The 23,634-nt window shown below is 37.5% G+C and overlaps 2 protein-coding genes across 12 annotated transcripts in view; one reads left to right on the forward strand and one right to left on the reverse strand.

Moving 5' to 3' along the window:
• Nucleotides 1-6,518, forward strand: part of LOC135105087 (iron-sulfur clusters transporter ABCB7, mitochondrial-like) — a 34,724-nt gene extending 28,206 nt beyond the window's left edge. For all 4 annotated transcript variants that reach the window (XM_064013037.1, XM_064013035.1, XM_064013038.1 and 1 more), the window contains exons 11-13: nucleotides 2,624-2,755; nucleotides 3,121-3,349; nucleotides 3,582-6,518. In XM_064013037.1, the coding sequence (XP_063869107.1) occupies nucleotides 2,624-2,755; nucleotides 3,121-3,321 (333 nt within the window). In that variant the 3' untranslated portion in view covers nucleotides 3,322-3,349; nucleotides 3,582-6,518. The remainder of the gene's footprint in view (nucleotides 1-2,623; nucleotides 2,756-3,120; nucleotides 3,350-3,581) is intronic.
• Nucleotides 6,519-14,835: 8,317 nt separating this feature from the next.
• LOC135105088 (uncharacterized protein KIAA0930 homolog) overlaps nucleotides 14,836-23,634 on the reverse strand; it is a 76,052-nt gene continuing 67,253 nt past the window's right edge. For 5 of the 8 annotated variants that reach the window (XM_064013041.1, XM_064013039.1, XM_064013040.1 and 2 more), the window contains 3 exons: nucleotides 21,936-22,964; nucleotides 20,439-20,588; nucleotides 14,836-19,290 (listed from right to left, as the gene is read on the reverse strand). In XM_064013041.1, coding sequence (XP_063869111.1) covers nucleotides 19,250-19,290; nucleotides 20,439-20,588; nucleotides 21,936-22,964 — 1,220 coding nt within the window. In that variant the 3' untranslated portion in view covers nucleotides 14,836-19,249. The remainder of the gene's footprint in view (nucleotides 19,291-20,438; nucleotides 20,589-21,935; nucleotides 22,965-23,634) is intronic. The other 3 variants (XR_010270703.1, XR_010270702.1, XM_064013045.1) reach the window with 3 other exon arrangements.

Consider the following 23,634-nt stretch of genomic DNA (forward strand, 5'->3'; position numbering starts at 1 on the left):
TGTTAATAAATTTAGGAGAACAGTGACCGTCTACCACAGCAGCAATAGAACAATCTGAAAGGAAACTTGAGATGAAATTACAGATAGAAGGATAGAAGCCATAGAAGAGTAGTTAGGAAATCAAAGCTTTGTGCCAGACTGTATCAAAAGCTTTTGATATGTCTAAGGCAACAGCAAAAGTTTCACCAAAATCTCTTAAAAGAGGGTGACCAAAACTCAGTAAGGAAAGCCAGATCACCAGCAGAGTGGCCTTGACAGAACCCTTACTGGCGATTACATAGAAGGTTGTGAAGTGATAGATGTTTAAGGATCTTTCTGTTGAGGATAGATTAAAAACTTTAGATAGGCAGGAAATTAAAGCAATAGGATGGTAGTTTGAGGGATTAGAATTGTCACCCTTTTTAGGAACAGGCTGAATGTAGGCAAGCTTCCAGCAAGAAGGAAAGGTAGATGTTGACAGAGTTGAAAGAGTTTGATTAGGCAAGGTGCAAGCACAGAGGCGCAGTTTTGGAGAACAATAGGAGGGACCTCATCAGGTCCATAAGCCTTCCAAGGGTTTAGGCCAGCAAGGGTATGGAAAACATCACTGCGAAGAATTTTAATAGGTAGCATGAAGTAGTCAAAGGGTGGAGGAGAGGGAGGAACAAGCCCTGAATCGTCCAAGGTAGAGTTTTTAGCAAAGGTTTGGGCAGAGTTTAGCTTTAGAGATTAATGTGATAGCAGTTGTGCCAAATGGTTAAAATAAAGGAGAGAAAGAAGAAACAAAGTTATTGGAAATGTTTTTGGCTAGATGCCAGAAATCATGAGGGGAGTTGGATCTTGAAAGATTTTGACACTTTCTGTTAATGAAGGAGTTTTTGGCTAGTTGGAGAATATACTTGGCATGGTTCCAGGCAGAAATATAAAGTGCATGAGATCTGGTGGTGAAAGGCTCAAGTACCTCTTGTGGGCCACCTCTCTATCATGTGTAGCACAAGAACAGGCTGTGTTAAACCAAGGTTTGGAAGGTTTAGGTCGAGAAAAGTGAGGAATCTACACCTCCATGCCAGACACTATCACCTCTGTTATGCACCTGGCACACAGACGGGTGTCTGACACAGAAACAGCAGTCATTCCAAGGAAATTCAGCAAAATACCTCCTCAGGTGCACCCCACTAGCAGAGGCAAAATGCCGGAGGCACCTCTGCTCAGGGTGATCTTGAGGAGGGATTGGAGTGATAGGACAAGATACAGCAAGGAGATTGTGATCAGAGAAGAGAGTGTAATCGCATAAGCAGAAGGATTAAAGGTTAGGAAAAGGTCAAGAATGTTGGACATATTTCCAAGACGGTCAGGAATACGAGTAGGGTGTTGCACCAATTGATCTGGGTCATGGAGGATAGCAATGTTGAAGGCTAGTTCACCAGGATGGTCAATGAAGGGAGAGGAAAGCCAAAGCTGGTGGTGAACATTGAAGTCTCCAAGAATGGAAATCTCCAGAAAAGGGAAGAGAGTCATAATGTGCTCCACTTTGGAAGTTAAGTAGTCAAAGAATTTCTTATATTCAGAGAATTTTCTGTTAGGTGAGAGGTATACAGCATAGATAAATTTTGTTTGAGAGTGACTAGGTAGTCATGGCCGGATGGTGGAAAACTCAGAAGATTCAAGAGCGTGGGCATGAGAGCAGGTTAAGTCATAAATCACATAAATGCAACATCCAGCTTTAGATTGAAAATGAGGATAGAGAAAGTAGGAGTGAACAGAAAAGGGGCTACTGTCAGTTGCCTCAGACACCTGTGTTTCAGTGAGGAAAAGATGAGGCTTAGTAGAGGAGAGGTGGTGTTCTACAGACTGAAAATTAGATCTAAGACCACGAATGTTGAAGAAGAAAAAGTTGAGGGGAGGTGTCAAGACACCTAAGGTCGATACTGAAGAGCAGCCTGAATTGGGGACATTTGTGATCCCCTCCCCAGATGGGTACTTTGATGCTTTAGTAAATATTCAAGCTGGAGCCAAGCCAAGGCCTTGGAATTTAGAACACCTGAGACTGGAACTGATGTCATAAATTCTCACTGTTGTGACATTATCAATCAAGCTGATATGTAGAACATGTAGGCCAACCTGTACATCATTAATAACATTATCAGCTCAATTCTTGGGCCTTTTGTTGTACAGATTGTGTTCATAGTGCTTGTTACAGAAGGGGAGCCAGGAAAAGGCAATTCATTCTACAGAGGTTGCACTGCATGCAATAGGTGGTGATGGCCATGTATCACAATATGCACACAAATAATATGTGCAGTAGTTGATTATGTTACATCTTTCACAGTTTCCATTTGATTAAGATTTTTATCAACAGTAGTTTTGTCTTGCATTTAATTACTGGCAGTAGTAAAAAAAACTAATTTGTCTATGTATATATCTCTCAAGGACAAAGCCCAGGTAAGACATACATGCACATAGTCACACTGATAAGCATCCCTAACTTTTTAGTCTCCATCATATATATATATATATATATATATATATATATATATATATATATATATATATATATATATATATATATATATATATATATACACACACAAAGATCTCATTGTTATTATATCTGAGCCATACATTTAGTTCTTTCCATTTTCAGGTTGGGGAACGGGGTCTGAAGTTGTCTGGCGGAGAGAAGCAGCGTGTTGCCATAGCACGAGCCATCCTCAAAGATGCCCCTATACTTATTTTTGATGAAGCAACATCCTCCCTAGATTCCATAACTGAACAGGTGAACAATATACTAAGAAGTTAATTTGCTCTCTTATTGTTTTTAAGCTGGTGTGTGAGAGACAGAAGTTAGGATAGTTGAGAGAGAAGTATGCAGAAAGACAAAGTGACTCTGGTGGCAGTAAGTAGTTAGGAATAAGAGCTCTCAAAAACAGGATAAGAGTACATAGTGGGACAATTGAAATGAAAGTGGTTGTAGAAGAAGAAAAAGTATGAGAGAAAAAATTGAGGAGGACTATGTGTTGAGAGAGAGAGAGAGAGAGAGAGAGAGAGAGAGAGAGAGAGAGAGAATTTTGCATTTCTCTGTTTCTAGGTTACGTATCCTACTCATAGCAGAAATTATTTGATGAGATACTTTTCACACAGGGAATCATGGATGCATTGAAGTGTGCCACAGAAGGGAGGACCAGCATATGTATTGCCCATCGACTATCAACAGTAGTGGATGCTGATGAGATTCTTGTACTTCATGAGGGCCAGCTGGCTGAACAGGGATCTCACGAAGAGCTTCTGGCTCGTGGAGGCTACTACACTCTTCTGTGGAACTCCCAGCACCTAGTCCAATGAAAGAAAATCTAGTAGCAATAAAAATGAGGTAAAGGTCAGCAAGATATAAAATAAAAGTCAGCAAAAAGTCTTTATTAATTTTATAATTTTTTTCCAGCTTTCCCCTTATGAATAGTTATTTATCTATATGTACTGAACAAATTCTGTTAGAGCTTAATATATTCCAGTCTTTACCTACTTCTCATGGGCATGGTACTTATTTCAATAGTAAGTTTCATAAGGTCCTTTAATGACATTTCTTATCTTATATTCCTTTTCAGCCTCAGGGAGAATTAACTACTTCCACCACATGGTTAACCACCTGGCTGGCTGCACCACAAGAAATATATATACTACAGCTTGTTCAGACTACAAAGGTAAATTGGCACCAGGAAGTCATTCCCTCTTTGTCAGTTAGATTCTGCTCCCTTTCACCTGATTGGCTGTTGATGATGTAAGGAAGTATATTGGTGAGATATATCAAATGAATGAGATTGAGATTATTTTACAAGTTCTGTGATTAAAAACACTCAATTCAAGCAATTGGAGATCACTAAAAGGAGAGCAGACCATTCAAAACAAGCAGTGCATCTAAGCTATAGAAACTAAATGATGTTGAAAATAACAGTTCATCTTTCTTGATGTATAAAGGAAAAAAAAAAGTTTCTTCATGTATAAAGGTTTTGTAAAAAAAAGTATGAAAGCTTTTGTAAAGTGTGCATTTATATCGGATACATTGCTTGTTCTAAATGGTCAATTTTCTCAATGTTGCTACAAATTGCACTTTATTAGCATCTTTAATCATGAACTCCATAAGTAGTCTCAATTATGCATATTTGGTACATTTCATTGATATGCTCCCTTGCATCAACAACTAAGAAGGGAGCAGAGCCTGTTAAGCAAAGAGGGGGAGTGAATTTGGTAGAAATTTATCAGAAGAGAGAGGAAGGCAGTGGAGGGGAGCTAAGACCACCACCAACCAAACCCAAAATGAAATTTATCGCTATCAGTTCTATATAATTTTAGTTATCTTAGTAACAACAGTAATGAGAGCATAGCTGTCTTGTGTGTGTTGCAAACATTCCTAGGTCTTAGTACTGCGTCCCTTGTCAGCCACATTGTTGCCATGTTTGCTGAATGCCAGGTAAGTAACATTTGATGCTTTAACCTAGTTCAAACATCCATTTACTAAGTAATATACATTTCAGTTACCCAAATATCTTTACACACTTGAATCTATAAGCATGGCTTGCTATGTAAATTATGGTGAACATCGTAATAATGTTGACATTGCTATACTATCTATAATTTGGGTTGGCTGATGTGCATTCATCTAGATGGGTAACAACCTCATTCATCATATTCCACCAGCTGCTAATTTTTACATGATCAGTTTGTTCATTGTGTGTAATGATCTTTTGGATAACAAGTGTATACTTATGTTTTGAGTTAGAACTAACCTTATTTATCAACAGTATATTTATCAAAGACAAAGATGGCAACCATATGACCTACAAGGTATACATGCCTATCATTTATGAATGTCACCAACACCGTACAGCTACACTTACTTAATGGTTGTGTCTAGGATAGCAGAAAAATAATGGAATTGATGACTCGTTTTGGGATGGTTGGCAGTTGGCCTGTATGTGCAGCCATGCATATTACAGGCTGTATGTTTACTAGAGTGAAAGAACCAATAAAGGAATAAATTGATTTGTAGTTATGAAAGGCTGTTGTGAGAAAGACATGGCAGGACACTAGTGTTTGTATACATTTTTGTTGAGGGTAATTTGTATACATTTTTGTTGAGGGTAATTTGTATACATTTTTGTTGAGGGTAATTTATTATTGTAATTATTCTATCTACCTATATACCAAGCCAACAGCCCCATAAGGGAGGGTAGCCAAGACAAGGCTGATGCAGGCGAATGGAAAGTTAAGATAGCACAAATGGGATGCAGCCATGATGATTTTTACATCTGTCATGGAAAAAGAAATGCATATTTTATTGTTTTGCAGGTGTATGCTTGCATTATTGATTCTTGACTAATGTGGCTGGTGAGCAACTGTCTTGTCTTGAGGAGTTAAGATGGATATTAATTTAATCTTAGACTAAGAAAGTTTGTATGAGGACACCTTGGGTCAGTCACTTTCCCAGAGTGGAAATATCTACCTGGAATACAGATATATCATTATTATACTGCATGATCTGGAAAAGATTGATCTTTTCTTCTTTCAAGGCAGGTAAATATGTTCTAGATGCCTTGTCTTGGCTATCAAAAATTAAAAGGGATGCAAGTTTTACATACAAACAATAATATTCGTGTTCAGTGAGCATTTGAATCTGATTGAATTTATGGCTTTCATTCTGTAAAACAGGCAAGGGGGATTATGAAGAATCATGATTTATGAACATTATTATAAAATGTATATTGAGAGTGCATAAAATGGAAAAAAATTTATCCGTGATGAGTGCTGCTGATTGCCTATTTCCCTCCATCTCTGACTTTTGTATCACCTGCTGCCAATCAAGCTTTAACATTTTAGAATAACATGTATCATTCACAAGTTTTGTCAGCATCCCAATTCATACTTCTATATACTTGTATTATATATTTTGGAAATCTTGTGTAATATTGCATTGTCATCAAAGACTGCATACCACTAAAAATTGTGTAATCACAACACGCCAAACAAGTATCAAGCCATAAAGAAGAAATCCCTGGCCATGTAATAACTTCTAGATATAGATTCATTCACACACACTGACAATATTCTGTGGATATTATTTGTTCTTGCAGAAATATGTAAATCTATCAAGAAAATTTTATGATGTATGAATTTTTTAATTAATAAATGTCTTCAGAAGCATAACAACTTATTCATAAATCATGATTTGTGCATATATATATATATATATATATATATAATACACACACACACACACACACACACACTTGTATACAGAAGATTTTATGAATATATATTTTTGTATGGAAAATCCTGTCATATAAAATGGCTGCATGACCACCTATTTCACTGCTGTGTGATCCTTATGATGCATATTAGGTAGACTTGATTACACAAATATATGGATTTGAATCGCATTTATACCTAAGCATTGGAATTTTTGGAATAGGTCTGTTTAATCTCCAGGAGCATGAGCATCTCTGCATGCAAGTATGTATATTTTGTAAATATATGATAGGTATGTAGTTTGTGTTTATATTAACCTAGCCTGTACCCAAGAGGTTCTGAAAGGGGATGGACCACACAGATGGCCCAGTTTAGTGAATGCAAATATCAAACTAACAAACTATAAACTATCCACTATCACTCCCAGTGAGGTCTAAAGCACTGTTCAGGGGATGCTGTGAACTTATCATTAAACCCAGCTGTGACCTCACTGAACGTTTCCCTTTGTGTCTCACAACACAAGGGGGCAGTCACAGCCTGCCCTCTAAAGACAACTCTCTTCCTCCACACAAAACTACATGCACCTAATAACACACACACCCTTCACTCAAAAATTTTAAAATCATCATGGCGTCTCCTACATCAGCCTCGGAGTCCCCATCTGGGGAGGGGACCATAAGTGTCCCCAGGTCGGACTGCCTTTCTGTCGACGACCCTAAGTGTCTTGACACCCCCCTCAACTTTTTCTTCATTAACTTCTGCAACATTCGCGATCTAAGATCTAATTTTCAATCTGTAGAACACCACCTCTCCTCTTCTTAACCTCATCTTCTTTTCCTCACTGAAACTCAGGTGTCTGAGGCAACTGACAGTAGCCCCTTTTCTGTTCCCTCCTACTTTCTCTATCCTCATTTTCGATCCAAAGCTGGATGCTGCGTTTATGTGCGCAATGACTTAACCTGCTCTCGTGCCCACGCTCTTGAATCTTCCGAGTTTTCCACCATCTGGCTACGACTACAGAGTCACTCTCATACTAAATTTATCTGTGCTGTATACCTCTCACCTAACTCCTCTGACTATAAGAAATTCTTTGACTACTTAACTTCCAAAGTGGAGCACATTCTGACCCTCTTCCCTTTTGCAGAGACCTCCATTCTTGGAGACTTCAATGTTCACCACCAGCTTTGGCTTTCCTCTCCCTGGTGAACTCTTCCTAGTGAACTAGCCTACAACTTTGCTATCCTCCATGACCTAGAGCAATTGGTGCAACACCCTACTCGTATTCCTGACCGTCTTGGAGATACGCCCAACATTCTTGACCTTTTCCTGACCTCTAATCCTTCTGCTTATGCTGTCACCCTTTCTTCTCCGTTGGGCTCCTCCGATCACAATCTCACATCTTTATCTTGTCCTATCACTCCAATCCCTCCTCAGGATCCCCCTAAGCGAAGGTGCCTCTGGCGTTTTGCCTCTGCTAGTTGGAGGAACCTGAGGAGGTATTTTGCTGATTTTCCTTGGAATGACTACTGCTTCCATGTCAGAGACCCGTCTTTGTGTGCTGAGCGCATAACAGAGGTGATAGTGTCTGGCATGGAGGCATACATTCCTCACTCTTTTTCTCGTCCTAAACCTTCTAAACCTTGGTTTAACACAGCTTGTTCTCGTGCTATACATGATAGAGAGGTGGCCCACAAAAGGTACTTAAGCCTTCCATCACCAGAATCTCATGCACTTTATATTTCTGCCCGGAACCATGCCAAGTCTGTTCTCCAACTAGCCAAAAACTCCTTCATTAACAGAAAATGTCAAAACCTTTCAAGATCTAACTCCCCTTGTGATTTCTGGCATCTAGCCAAAAATATCTCCAAAAACTTTGCTTCTTCTTTCCCTCCTCTGTTTCAACCAGATGGCACCACTGCTATCACATCTATTTCTAAAGCTGAACTCTTTGCTCAAACCTTTGCTAAAAACTCTACCTTGGATGATTCTGGGCTTGTTCCTCCCTCTCCTCCACCCTCTGACTACTTCATGCCACGTATTAAAATTCTTTGCAATGACGTTTTCCATGCCCTCGCTGGCCTAAACCCTCGGAAGGCTTATGGACCTGATGAGGTCCCTCCTATTGTTCTCCGAAACTGTGCCTCCGTGCTTGCACCATACCTAGTCAAACTCTTTCATGTCTGTCAACATCTACCTTTCCTTCTTGCTGGAAGTTTGCCTACATTCAACCTGTTCCTAAAAAGGGTGACCGTTCTAATCCCTCAAACTACCGTCCTATTGCTTTAATTTCCTGCCTATCTAAAGTTTTTGAATCTATCCTCAACAGGAAGATTCTTAAACATCTATCACTTCACAACCTTCTATCTGATCGCCAGTATGGGTTCCGTCAAGGCCGCTCTACTGGTGATTTTCTGGCTTTCCTTACTGAGTCTTGATCATCCTCTTTTAGAGATTTTGGTGAAACTTTTGCTGTTGCCTTGGACATATCAAAAGCTTTTGATAGAGTCTGGCACAAAGCTTTGATTTCCAAACTACCCTCCTACGGTTTCTATCCTTCTCTCTGTAACTTCATCTCAAGTTTCCTTTCTGACCGTTCTATTGCCGCTGTGGTAGACGGTCACTGTTCTTCTCCTAAATCTATTAACAGTGGTGTTCCTCAGGGTTCTGTCCTGTCACCCACTCTTATTATTCATTAATGATCTTCTAAACCAAACTTCTTGTCCTATCCACTCCTACGCTGATGATACCAACCTGCACTTTTCCACATCTTTTCATAGACGTCCAACCCTTCAGGAGGTAAACATATCACGCAGGGAAGCCACAGAACGCCTGACTTCTGATCTTTCTAAAATTTCTGATTGGGGCAGAGCAAACTTGGTATTGTTCAATGCCTCAAAAACTCAATTCCTCCATCTATCAACTCGACACAACCTTCCAGACATCTATCCCCTCTTCTTCAATGACACTCAACTGTCCCCTCTTCTACACTGAACATCCTCGGTCTGTCCTTTACTTATAATCTGAACTGGAAACTTCACATCTCATCTCTAGCTAAAATAGCTTCTATGAAGTTAGGTGTTCTGAGACGTCTCCGCCAGTTTTTCTCACCCCCCCAGCTGCTAACTCTGTACAAGGGCCTTATCCATCCATGTATGGAGTATGCTTCGCATGTCTGGGGGGGTTCCACTCATACTGCTCTTCTAGACAGGGTGGAATCAAAAGCTTCTCATCTCATCAACTCCTCTCCTCTAACTGACTGTCTTCAGCCTCTCTCTCACCGCTGCAATGTTGCATATCTAGCTGTCTTCTACCGCTATTTTCATGCTAACTGCTCTTCTGATCTTGCTAACTGCATGCCTCCCCTCCTTCCGCAGCCTCACTGCACAAGACTTTCTTCTTTCTCTCACCCCTATTCTGTCCACGTCTCTAACGCAAGAGTTAACCAGTATTCTCAATCATTCATCCCTTTCTCTGGTAAACTCTGGAACTCCCTGCCTGCTTCTGTATTTCCACCTTCCTATGACTTGAATTCCTTCAAGAGGGAGGTTTCAAGACACTTATCCGTCAATTTTTGACCACTGCTTTGACCCTTTTATGGGACTGGCATTTCAGTGGGCATTTTTTTTATTAGATTTTTATTGCCCTTGGCCAGTGTCCTTCCTACATAAAAAAAAAAAAAAAAAAAAAAATCAAAACTGACAACCATAACAAATATAAAATAGATAATGTACAATAATTTAGTGATGAAAAGTACTGTACTGTAGACTGTTAATAAATACAGTGGAACCTCGGTTCTCAAACTCAATTCGATCCTGAATGCCATTCAAAATCTGAATCGTTCCTGAATTTCATTTGAAATCTGAAATGTTAAAAAAACAAAACTATTTTCCCCATGGGAATTAATGTGAAATAGATTAATCCATTCCCAGAGATCATAAAAAAACAAAACTATTTTCCCCATAGGAATTAATGTGAAATGGATTAATCCATTCCCAGAGATCAGTCTACACTGTCTTAGTGGCTTAGGACAGACACTCCCACAGCCAAGATGGCTGCTTCACATCTCCAGCTCACAAATGATTTATCCAGAAAGGATGTAATGAATGAACTTAATGACACAAACCTCATGAGAACATACTGTTTAGACTGATCTGGTGAGGGAAACCTTACAGCGGGATAGAGAAGAGCAACCCATTTACTGCCAAAATGAAGGTGATCATAACACTTGGACATTTTGCTGCTGGGAAAAAGCTACTGGAAAAATGCAATTGTGTAGTAATGATGGCATTGGAGGTCATCAAGAGACCCACAGGTGGTTCAGGATTACTCCTGAGCACCAAAAACTGCTTGTTTACATCAAGGCTTTTCAAAAGGATCACATTTACCTTATTTCAAAGATTGAATTACTATCTTTCTCTCTCCTCCAAATATATAAAAACGAAGTAAATATTTAGAGAAACTATAAATTAGTAATAAACAGCAGCTTTTGCCACGTCTTTTAATATTTGAATATTTAATATTTGAATTATGATACTACAACCAAAGCAATGAGTCTAAAATTTTGTTCGAAAACTGAATTATTTGAAAAGGGAGGTGTTCGGTAACCAAGGTTCCACTGTAGTACATATTGTAACTTGAAAAATTCAAAGATGAATGAATACCTACTGTGTTCATTACAAATATAGTAGTCAATCCCAAAATTTTATTTTAGAATTGGGAGATACTGTGTATTGTTTTACTACTTTTTAACACATGCAACTAATGACAACATAATCAACATAGAACTTGATGTCAAAAGATTTTTGGTCAGCTTGGTTTATGGGATCAGAAATAATTTAATCTGAAAAAATAAACTAGTTTTAAACCATGCCTAAACTTATCCTGAGCTTGTCTGGGAAGGATATGTACTGTAGTTGCACTTGATTTCAGCTATCCAGCTTCATATCAGATCTACTTACTGTGACTAAGAAAACATTATACGTATTGGATCATATTTGTGTAAAGACTTGCTTGATGGGAGATTAATAAATTAATTGATCATATTTGTGGAAAAGACTTTAATGATGGGTGATCAATAAATTAAGTAGTAATAAATCAAGTAATGTCTAAATGTAACAAAAGGTGGCATTCATATCAGCAGATCATCCTAGGCTACAGACCAAGGAAACAACAAAGCCATGAAGGGACCAACTAATCCTCAATTTTAATTGCTTGCACTTCTCTGATATCATAGATGATCCAATAAGCTACCTATTTATATATATCCAATTCATGTTTCATAAAAACTCCTCTAAAGGGATGACCATAACAAGGCTCTACAGGGCAGAAGCCAAGTGCCTCAAAGAAGGACACCTGAGGAACATATTGGGATATTTGCTATAACAAGCAGCCCAGATTTTCAGTAATCTGGTGCTCACTGAATGGTTGGGCCAGAACATCTTAATGCCCAAAAACTTTAGCCAGACAGTAATTTTCATAACAGATGACATCTTAAACCACAGCTGCTTATAGCCACATCCACAATAGGCCTCAGAAATGCCTTGATAACCTTAAAGTGGGCACACTTGGGGGACATCCCTAAGAGCCCTCAAATGACTACCTCATAATCTAGATAGTTCTTGGTACTTTCCCACAACTGTACAGTCATAGTTGAAGTAAGCTCAATGTCAGCTGTCAACTTCTAATAGTAAAGCAATGCTGCACCTGTGGATCCCTTCTCACCACTTGGAGAAAGAAAGAATGGGCTAGAGTGAGTGGATCCTTTGCCAAGCATCACCCCTGATTAAAACAATGATGAAAAAGAATAGAGAAAGATGGCATACATACAGTATGGTAGAGGACACCAACCCTCACTTTTAGAAGAGACCACTATATATATTTGTTTACCTGTAATTGTACATTGAGGTGTATACTGCCACCTTCATTGAATATTAGGGAAGATTTGAAAATCACTGGGAGACATGAAACCTGCAAAAGCATTTCTTTTAGACTTACTCTCAGAACATCTCCCTGTAATTGTGAAGCCACCCAGTGTGATATGACTGTGTATTATACAAAATGAATAATCAATAAGAAAGATTAGAATAAATACCTTATTTACTGCTTTCAAGTCTCCTAATGGTGGCAAATCTTCATTGCCAGTAATCAGTAAAGATGCTTGTGTACCCACTGCTATAGACAGAACACTCAGTATACTTTGACAAAAATACTGATTACTCTTGTTGAGCAAGAAACTTATAACTGCACAAATGGATAAAACCACAAAGAAGTTGCTAAAGAAATGATGTGTAACTGAGTGAATCATTTGACTCTATCACTTGTGATGATTTAAATTACAAATACTTTTAAGTGGTGATTTAAATTGCAAATTCTTTTGAGTGATGATTTAAATTGCAAACGCTTTTGATTTATGAAGTTCAGTTTATAATCATTCAAGTTTGACTCAAAGGAATTTTATCAAGCATGAACCCTGTCTAACAGAACAGGTTCAGAAATCTATCAGTTATGCTGGGCAAAGACAACACCACAAAGAATGAACATGGCCATCTTACTGTCACTTCCACAAAGTATGGGGACATAGTTTTGTTGACATGCTGCCATCTGTGGAATGAATTATTTAGAAGTGGCAAGTCACTCCAGTAATATATATATATATATATATATATATATATATATATATATATATATATATATATATATATATATATATATATATATATATATATATATATATATATATATATATATATATATATATATTATAAATCTAGAAAATTGAGATCTAAAGATTTGAGGGTCAACAGTAAAACTATAACAGGATCTGTATAAGATTGCTCATAACATACACATTTTCTTTCTGTTGAAATACAACTGAAATGACAACAAATATAGTCCATTCATTCCTAGCTTATAAATCAGCTTGTCTCTAGCTTAACTCAGATACTGGCCTTTCCACACTGAAGTTTTGTGTGTCTTCCTATTTATCTCCCTTATTTTTTGCAATATTTACTTGATTTTTTTTTTTATCATTGGAGAGAAAAAATACAATAAATTGCAAATGTATTAAAACAATTAAAATTGACAAAAAAAAAATAATGGAGACTCCAAGCTGGTCACATGCAAAGTTGAAAATGTTTATCATACTTGATGTTCTATTATGTTTTTTTTCATGATACCATACCTAAAAATGTTGGTATGTGATAAGGTAAGTTCTAGACATGGTGGTGTTATGAGAAGGAATGAAAGGAAAGATGGTAAGCAAATTTTCCAAGCTGAAGGCACAAGACAACAGCAGCTCAGCAGTGTAAGGAGGAACAAATGCATACAGCCATTGTTGTTTTGCACCAAAAGTTTGAGATAAAATGCAGCTTATCACCCTTCCTTTACACCTAATCTAAAATTTCATAATACCATCATGTTCAGAACTTCCTCTATCACAAAAAGTTAAGGTAAAGAAAGGTAGGGGACCCACTGTAGCTGTGCATGTCCAACTGGCCTTTGAGCCCATGGTAGATAATATCCTCAGGACACTGCGACATCCCAATCCCCAGTTAACCATTTCCATGTTTTCCCACATATCCATTTATTGATTAACTTGAAGGAACAATGAACAGTTGGGTGAGCTATGTGCTGAATGCACTAGCCTCAATTCTAGCATATTACATGTCACTATCTTTATTTACAATATAATAATAATTCTATGGAAAAAAATGAACAAAAAGGGTTAAAACATTTTCAACTTTATCTGTGATTTCAACTCCCAAGATCTCAATTATTTTTTGTAAACTTTAGCTTTGTTTTAATAAATTCATAATCTATTGTCATTTTTTTTCCAATCATCAAAAAACCAAGAAAGTATTGTACAAAATAAGGGAGAAAGAGGGAAGAGAAGTAAAACTTGACATGTGGATAGGCCAGTGTCTGTGCTAAATGGAAAACACGCTGAACCAATCAGTGACTGGGCTACAATAGCTTAGGCTCCAGGAGCAAGCTAGAAATTAATGGACTACAGTATTGTGAAATAAGATTTACCTAGGTGACTTTGTATAATGACAAAATACATTGAGAAGTTAAAATACTTATTTTACATGGATGTTAAAAAGTGTGCAAATTTAGGCCAAGAACACAAAATTAGCTTACCTTTTAGATTAAGAAGTCCTAGTGGCTCCTTACTCTTAACCCTGTTGTTTTTCTATAGTGGGAAAAAGTTCTGAAAGTCCTGTTGCCAATATCTTCACTATAATGTGCTCTTGCTTGGAGCAGCAGCATCGCCTTAGGCAACAGCCTGGAGGCCATGTCAGGAAAGCAGAGAACCTGATGAATCTGACAAATTCTCTCCTAAGTATAGATTTCCTGGATCAAGTACAGAGAATGGCCTGGGACATTTTCTTAATGCAGTTATAAAACATACAGATCTGGTTCCTTGCAATGAACTGCACTACTAAGGAAATAGAAAACAATCCCCCTATCCAGTCCATATGCATTCATGATACACAACAATGCATATTCATAGCATCACATCAGAATCATACCAACCTTATCACCTGCTATATATTTCCATCTGCACACAATAAAAAGCTTTTTAATGATGCCTACAGGATAAGAAATCTTCAGATCTGCAATGTTTCTCTTTATTCCAATCTGCTTATCACAGTTGAAACTGTACCAAGCTGTAAGTAAGCTTTCTGGTAGTGGTAGATACCATGTTGCAAACTATGTCAGACAGATTTATCTACTATATTTAAGATTTAAACTAACTGAATTTCAAAATTATTTTGAAAAAAATACACTAACCTTTTAACAGTTATCATGCTGAATTAAAAAGCCAAAATAAGTCTGAAACCACCAGAGGATGTGAGAAGGAAATATGCAGTTAGAAAACATTTGCCACTGTTGAAGTAGCATTCATGGAGTTTGAAAATTGGCCACTGAAGGGAATTCATATCAGTTTCCTGTAAGTCCCTCAAGAAGCTTACAAGTCAGAGGGAGTGGCTGTGGGCAAAGGCAGGAAGTCAGGGCCGGAATTGTTTTCTTCCATGAGACCTACACTCTCTAGGAGTTCATGCAGACAGTGGTTTGCTCAGTGTACTTTGAAAAGGGAATGTATTATGGCTAGATTTGCTGTACTCATATATCCTATATAACTGTCATTAGAAATATGTTTTCACCTTGCTGTTTAGTACAAGTACTTCACCTTAGCTTACTAACCTCTGGTGGTTTCAGAAGATATTAAAAGAAATATATATATATATATATATATATATATATATATATATATATATATATATATATATATATATATATATATATATATATATATATATATATAATAAACAAATGAAAAACTAGTCTTAACTACCACAACACACTGAATTATCTACAATAATCTGAAAATCTGCCATTACCTCTACACTGTAATTTAGAATCTTACTCACAGCTTGAACTCTGAATGCCTTCATAGTTGTAAAAGCAGAATACATTTCAAGTTCATTTTTAATCAGAATGCTTAATCTCAAAATATTACTTGGGAATAGGATAAGTAGTACTAGGGTATGCATCACCACTTCTGAATCCTACATGTCCTTTTGATATAAACATACTTTACACAAAAGGAACATGAAGAAAGCTCTCCTCAAAATGGTTAGAAAGCAATTAAGATTTACAAGTGATACAAACTTTTTCTTCCCTTCTTCCCTATGCTACATTCATACATTCCCCATATGAACAACTGGGGAACACAAGAAGGCCTCAGCATGAGAAATAACCTGGTTCATCATATGGAATTATTAGTGAAGAGGAGTGTTGAAAGTAGTGGAACCCTAGTGCTGCCCACCTACTTCAACTCATTTATTTGATTTGTCTTTTGAGGAGCCTCAAAAACAGCTTGTGAATTTCATATCAATAGTTTTGACTTTTATGAAGAAAGTATAATGAAAAAAGTATACTTCAGCATTATGGAAGATGACACCTCAAAGACAACACACTGTATGATGCTCTTGCATCTGCTGTCTTCATTACCATTGATATTATGAAAATATTGAACAAACTCTACTATTGCACTGGCTTGGAAATATAAATATATCCAAGCAAGTAATCGCAATTGTAAGTAAAAATCTATCAAAAGAAAATCTTGTACACTCATGAAAACTGAGCATGTGTGTGACATTCATACACTTTCTTCAGTGGTTTTCTCTATCTGAAACTGTAAACATACTTTTAACACAAAATTAAAACACCAATCTTTACCATACCATACAATACATCAACACATTTGCTTACTTTTATAGCTACCTTTTAAAAAGATAAAACACTTGTTATCTATTTACTTCATTTAAAACAAGTGCTCATATCAATTTTATAACCTTCCTTCGTAAGTTATGGTTTCATCAAAGTTCCAAAGTTCTTGTGCGAAGGAAACAGGCTGGGATACACCATTACACCGTTCATGAATTATCACAGTGGCCTGGTAGGCCTTTTCCCCTCCTGGCCAAGGATCTCTCCTATACAAGGAGCAGTTCCTGCCACAGGTAAAGGAGGCCTTGTGTACACGACTGAAGAGATTACAAAAATCAATAGCATTACTCTTTAAAAGGCAATTCAAGTTACTGTTTCTATGATATAAAAAATATTCCATCTGAATGTATCTGACATTAATTCATCTTTGGTAAGACTATTACAGCCATGTGGCTACAGATAGTTTTGTAATATATAGTTATGTTAAGCATCTTACCAATTGATACCACTACTACTATACTGATTTTGACAATGAAATAGCATTCAAAATGGAAAAAAAATTAGCCATGTTACAATTACTGCCCAAGTTATGTATTACGTGCTTAAGAATAACAATGCAGATCACAAACCATGAGTCAAAAGGAAAATAAGTAGCCTATTTTAATGTTTAACTAGAAAAGGTACAGTGAAAAGGAAGAAAAAATCACTATGAAAACAGAAAACAGACATGTGCATATGTGAAAAACACATATGTTTAATTCCAATTTCTCCTTGTCTGTGGCTCTATGACCAAAATGATACTCTCTGCAGCCTTAACAATTTGCAATAATTATACCTTTGATTATCAGAGGTAAGAATTAATGTAATGAAGTCAGAAGTAAAAAAAAAAAATAAAACTAATACACTGGTAATTCAAATCTTATCTTTCAAACCCTTTAACAACCCCCTGGAAATCACTCCATGGCCACAGATTAGTAACCTATATATATATATTTATTACTAATGAATAAATTTGAAAATGTGCATTGAAAACTGATGACTTTTTTTTACATAATTATTCTTTGTATTCTCATTTATTATTGTACACATTACTTTTTTCAATATTTTGACTACTGTAGATGACAACCATATGCAATGAGACTAAGAGAGAGTGTGAGAGTCCAAAGACTGCATAGGTCATCATGCACAACCAAGACGCTCCTGCGTTGACTAGAATACATGAAAGTCTGAGAGAACATCCAATTGTTTCTTAAAAAGTATGACTGTTACAATCTGCTGTGAATAGCAATACAACTTATAATTTATTATGGAGATGATAATATTTGGATAATTTAGGCCTTGTTATTCAAGGTATATTTTTTAAAGATTCATGCTGCACTTATCACTTAAATTCTCATCCTTGTTTCTACAGCTCCTGTTGGCACAATATACACCCATGGTAACTGAGTATACAAACAGATCTTTTTCTTACTAACACTACTAACAGGAACTAACATGCAAGGTAAGTTGGAACAAGAGTACGAATCCTGGACAGTCAAAGGGTTACTTGTTACCTGGACGTAAGGTGACCTGAACTCTAGCTGTTTAAAAAGGTTCCAGAAGTGACATCTGCCCACACACCCAAGAGACCAAGTATACCTGGGAATGTACTGCACACTAAACCCACACCAATATTGTGTATTTTGTGACTCATCTCACATACTCAGGCATGCATGCATGCATGTGTACACACACACACACACACACACACACACACACACACACACACACACACACACACACACACACACACACACACACACACTTTTTTTGTTTTGTTTTGTCAAAACCTGGATCCTAAAATACTGAAGAGGAGACACAGAAGACCACAGCAGCAGGGGTGTGTTAGGAGGCCTCATAAATACATTTTGCTTCCTCACACCCTACTGCAGGGCTCAATAAACACCCTGATGAGCAAGAGAACTTGACAATGACCTGTGATCATAAATGAAACTGCTGTAAATGACTTTTTTGTGCTAGTTGCCTTAGAATAAGAAAAAAGAAAAATGTAATCATGCTATGTGCATGATTTAAATATTTTCTTTATCTTTAAAGTTGTAGAAGATGCAACACTCCATGCATTCTTTTTTGTAACAAAGTACATGCATCTGTTGACACTGACACACCTTGTGTATGTCAGAAACAGTTTGTACACTAGGAGCATTTATACTTTACTTTCAGGTGTTATGTGATTGTTTCCGTTTTTTAATTGAATAGCTGATTCCCCTCATTCCTGATGAAAGGAGCTTTGGGGGTCTTGAGGTACCTGGGACAACATACCACTTATGAGAGGTGTAGCTTATGATGGGCAAGATATTAGGGCATGTTGTAGTGCATGTAACCAGTGTGCAACATAATGAAGTGGTTGCGATAGGCAGTTGTGTTGCGGTGACTAGGCAAACGCAATGTGAATATGGTTATAGTGTGGTGTGGTTGCAGTGAATGGTGATAATTATGATACAGCAAGAATAACAGGCTGGGTGTTAATGTTTGTTGTTGGTATGACTAAAAAATCTTGAAGCATTCACATTGGAGTCAATCAGGAGACTCCCATGAAAATGTTTTCATAAAAGTATAAACAAGAGAATCTACAAATAAAAAATAAAAAGTAAAAATTAGATAAAAATTAAGTTTTAAAAGAAAATATTAAATAAGATGAAGAGTATTCAAGTAGCTGACCAGAGTACTCAGGTAGCTAACCAGAGTGTGGGTGTGATTAATGTTGGCTCTCCACCAGCACCAGTCCTCCACCATGGTACTAAAAGGTCAGGATTGGTCCTGTCCTGTGATCTAAGATGTCTGCAAAGGAATACAATGATCAAGCTAGAATCAGGTAAGATTATGGTAATAAATAATAGTATCCACAAGTAATAACTACAAATATGGCAACTGCATGACTCACTGTCTTTGTGGTGCTTGAAATTGTTTATTTTTGTAATACAGACAGGGAAAACATTGAGTCATTATACATAAACATTACATTTGAGGTTCTATAACAAAGGATCCCAGAAATCAATTTGTAACTGTATGAACAAGTCATATATACCTAGGAAATACGGTAGTTTAGTCATTCCATTTGCTAGATTAAATTCTAATAAAATCTTTAAAAGCACACAAGTTACATTCTCCACTAAATTCCTGGTTTTGCGTAACTCTTAAAATTTTAAATCATTAAGAAATTCTCCATTTTTCAAATAATTTGAAAAATTCAGAAGTAATACTGGTTACACCATCGCAAGTTGCATATAAGTGCATTATTAGCTTAACTGCGTTATTAGCTTAGCAATGAATCCTAAGTTCTGGTAACAAAAACAAAAGAACCATGACAAACTCTGCTGCCCATTCTTCATATAAAACATATGTACAAACAATATACTGAGGACACATGTACAGTTCATATACATGTTTCACTTATTATTGTCTACCTACATACCAAACTGACATCCTGTATAAAAAATATAGCCAAAATAAGGTATCTATATGCATAAACTAACATCATAAATATTTCCTCTCATCGTAGCCTTTGGTCTCCTTGGAAATACAGGACTAACCTATACTAATACTACTGAGCAATGGTCAGCTGTGAAGTATATCTGCATCTCTCCACATCAAAGCCTCTGCTACACAACAGATCCATACCATTTCCCACTACTGACCTCATCAGCTATTAACCAGATAAGGGAGAACTTCTCATTTTTTAACATGTTATTCTTTACTTTTGTAGCTTACTTTACTTCTCTAAACTTTTACTATAAAACTAATAAATTAGCAGAGAGAGAGAGAGAGAGAGAGAGAGAGAGAGAGAGAGAGAGAGAGAGAGAGAGAGAGAGAGAGAGAGAGAGAGAGAGAGAGAGAGAGAGAGAGAGAGAGAGAGAGAGAGAGAGAGAGAGAGAGAGAGAGAGAGAGAGAGAGAGAGAGAGAGAGAGAGAGAAATTTTGTATACATACCTGTAATGATTGTGAACCATGGTAGAGTTACATAAGTTAGGTAAGCATTGAGGGGAACAGACTGAGCCCGCCGTGACTCCTTCCAGAAGTGGAATGTTTGAGTGAAGCCTTTGGTGGTCCAAAGAGGATTGTATGCCCCATCATCCAGCTCTGAAAGGGACCATAGAATGGGTGACTACTTTCCTAACAGTGGGAAGAGGAGTAACAACCACTGTCAGTCAAGGGAGAGGAAGTGTTTTCCATTTTGTTTGCAGTGTACCTAAGTACATATACTATGTGAACATATTGCCAGAAAGGAATTTTAATGCAGGATAAACATTTTCCAAACACAGATTGCTGATTCAGACAATACAGAAATATTCCAAGTCTGGATATTAATAAGAGTGAACAGGAAAGATAGTAATATCCTGTCCTGTATAAGAAATCAGGTTACATGATTTCAAGAAACCTTAAATGGCTGCTTTAGAGTGCATATTCTAAGCTAATTTTTATGAAATGTGCACATTCAAAGCAATGGCTCAGCAGATGGGAGATTTAGTGGCTTCTACGAGGACTGAGTTTGTACTCCACTTGTAGCAGTGCAAGCAACAGCACTTTGCATCACAAAAAAGGGAATATATTACTCCTTAAAGATTATTTAAATATCTTTAATTAACACTAACTACTGACTTGGAATGCAATCATGTGTACTGGAATAAAATTTCAGCATATGAATTAAAGAAATCTAAATGTTTTCCTACATTCAAATTTACAACATATATCAATATCCATGCATCCCAATCATGCAATGAAGTTTATAATTAACATACTGGTTAAATAAATAACAAAAGTGTGTGTTTCACAAGTCAGTGTCTCTTTGCCAGGGCATCAAACTGATGAAACTTATGCCATAACCCAACATGCAGAAAGCTGGAAAAACAAACGCCCCAAACAAGGAAATGAACATCAACACACAATAAGGATTATGCACAGCACAAAACTGGAATGTGTCTGTACATAAACATATCCATGTATTTCTGGTGCATGCAGGAATACTGGCCACTAAACTTTTCTAGTCCAGCAGTTCTCAGCCTTGTGTTATTTTCTACTAAATTCCATGAGATGCACATTATTAAGGCTGATGGATTGCTCTTCCATATGAATGACAAGATGACACCTAAAAATATAAATCTAGAAGCTTTATAGTTTTTGATACAGGAAACATGAGCAGTGCATACTATATTCTCAAAGACTGTATTTTCATAGTTGAACTCATCCATAACCTAATTCTTGGGAAAAAAAAGTGATATCAAAAGCACAGTTTGAAGTAATCCCCTATATTACATTGTAATATATACTTTCTAAACAGCTCTAACAGTAAGCCACAAGTGGTGATAGATGGAAAATATTTAAGATGACAGTCAAGACTTCCAACAGTGCCAAGAGCCAGGGTTAGGCCGGCTACAACATTGACTACACTGCTCATCACAGACAGAAAAGGTAAACAAAGGTACATACTGACATCGCAGAGAAAGTTAACCTTGGTGCCATCTGGTGTCACTCTGAATGGCACTGAGATTTTCTTTCTCATCTTGACAGGACTGAGGTTTAGCGCTGTAATGGATTCTGATGGTGATTCAGTACCATCCATTTTTGCTCTGACTGCACTCATTTTGGCAGAATCAACAGAAAGACTTTTTTGGAATGGAGGTTTTTCTCTGTCACTCATTAATTCTTGTATTTCATCTTCCTTTTCACTTAATAATCTGGAGGAAGCAGTGGGAGACTCAGGATCTGCAAGAGGATGAGAGTCCTCAGGAGGAAGGGAGTCTGAGTCTTCCTTAGGTGAATGGGTCTGGATTCTCTGAGCACCACCTGGTGTCTTGGGTCTTGATTTGAGAGGGCTTCTGGGTGACACTTCTATTTTCCAGGTGCCACTTTTAAGGGAATCGGACTGTGTCTGCATTTCATTAGCTTTAGATATCTGTCTTTGAATATCTTTACTAATGAAGGAAGTCTCACTTATGCCAGACCCACAATCAGTTGTTGAAGGTTCAATAACAACAAACACCTCTTCTTTTGCTTCACTACTATCACATACTGCTGCCTCCTGTCTATATAAATCTCCTGAGGCTGACTCAGCACCAGTATCAGTTTTTGTCTCAACACTGTCATTTGGCACATTGGTATCAAGTTTACCAGTATCAGCAGTTTCGTTTTGTACATCATTTACTGCCTGCAAGTTGTCGTCTCTCTCTGACGCGTCAGGTGAGACAGGGCGGGATGGGAGTAGGGGGCTGCCCTCATGGGGAGACGGAGGGGTGGAAGGACGACACTGGGACGGCTTGGGAAGTGGGGAATCACTTTCAGGTACCTGACCAGGCAAGTTTAGGCTTGGAGAAGACCCTTCTTTTGGGGAGCCAGACCCCACCAGCTGATCCCCATGAAAGTGTCTGCATTTGGCACACTGCACTGCCTGTGGTACTTCCTCCTCTTCCTGAATTGTGTTGCATGCTACCACAGAACAACATCTACCACTACACACCGCTAGAAAGGAAAAGAAAAAAAATAACATAAATAAAATGCAGATTGAAATGTTTTGCAAAATCAGAGCAATGGCACAACTAGCACGACAGGCAGACGTAAGCTAGGTGCACGTACATGACAGAGGCGCGAGGCCGCAACATCCACGAGGGAGTGAGGTGCTGCATTTGATAGGAGACAGACAGGAGATAGAGTAGGCTTGATGAACATAAAGCTACAAGCAAATGGATTTTTCACAGCCTGGAGGTAATACTGCCTTTCCTCACTCACCTTCTGTGTCCTCACTCGCAAAACTCTCATCTTTTACATCCACAGGACAACCCTCACACTCTCAACCATGCCAGTCCTCCACACCTCACCAAATACATATCAAGCACAATACAACACTCAGACAACAGGCAAATGGCTCACTGGTGCCCATTCATAAGTACAATGACAACAATTAGAAAACAAAATGTGGGTATATTTTTTTTTTACATTTTAAGTTTCTAGCCATGGATTTAAGGGGAAAAAAAAAGATGTGTGTGTGACCGTGTTCCATACTGAAGTGTTCTGCAATATGGATATGGTATGCACACCAGCAGTTAACTTTGGTGTGGGGATTATATAACAAAAGTAATGTTAAGGGCACAACAGTATATGCCCACACTTAAGCAACACTGGACAGGTGTGT

The sequence above is a fragment of the Scylla paramamosain genome, chromosome 11 (genome assembly GCF_035594125.1).
Source record: "Scylla paramamosain isolate STU-SP2022 chromosome 11, ASM3559412v1, whole genome shotgun sequence".
In the NCBI taxonomy this organism is placed as follows: Eukaryota; Metazoa; Arthropoda; class Malacostraca; order Decapoda; family Portunidae; genus Scylla; species Scylla paramamosain.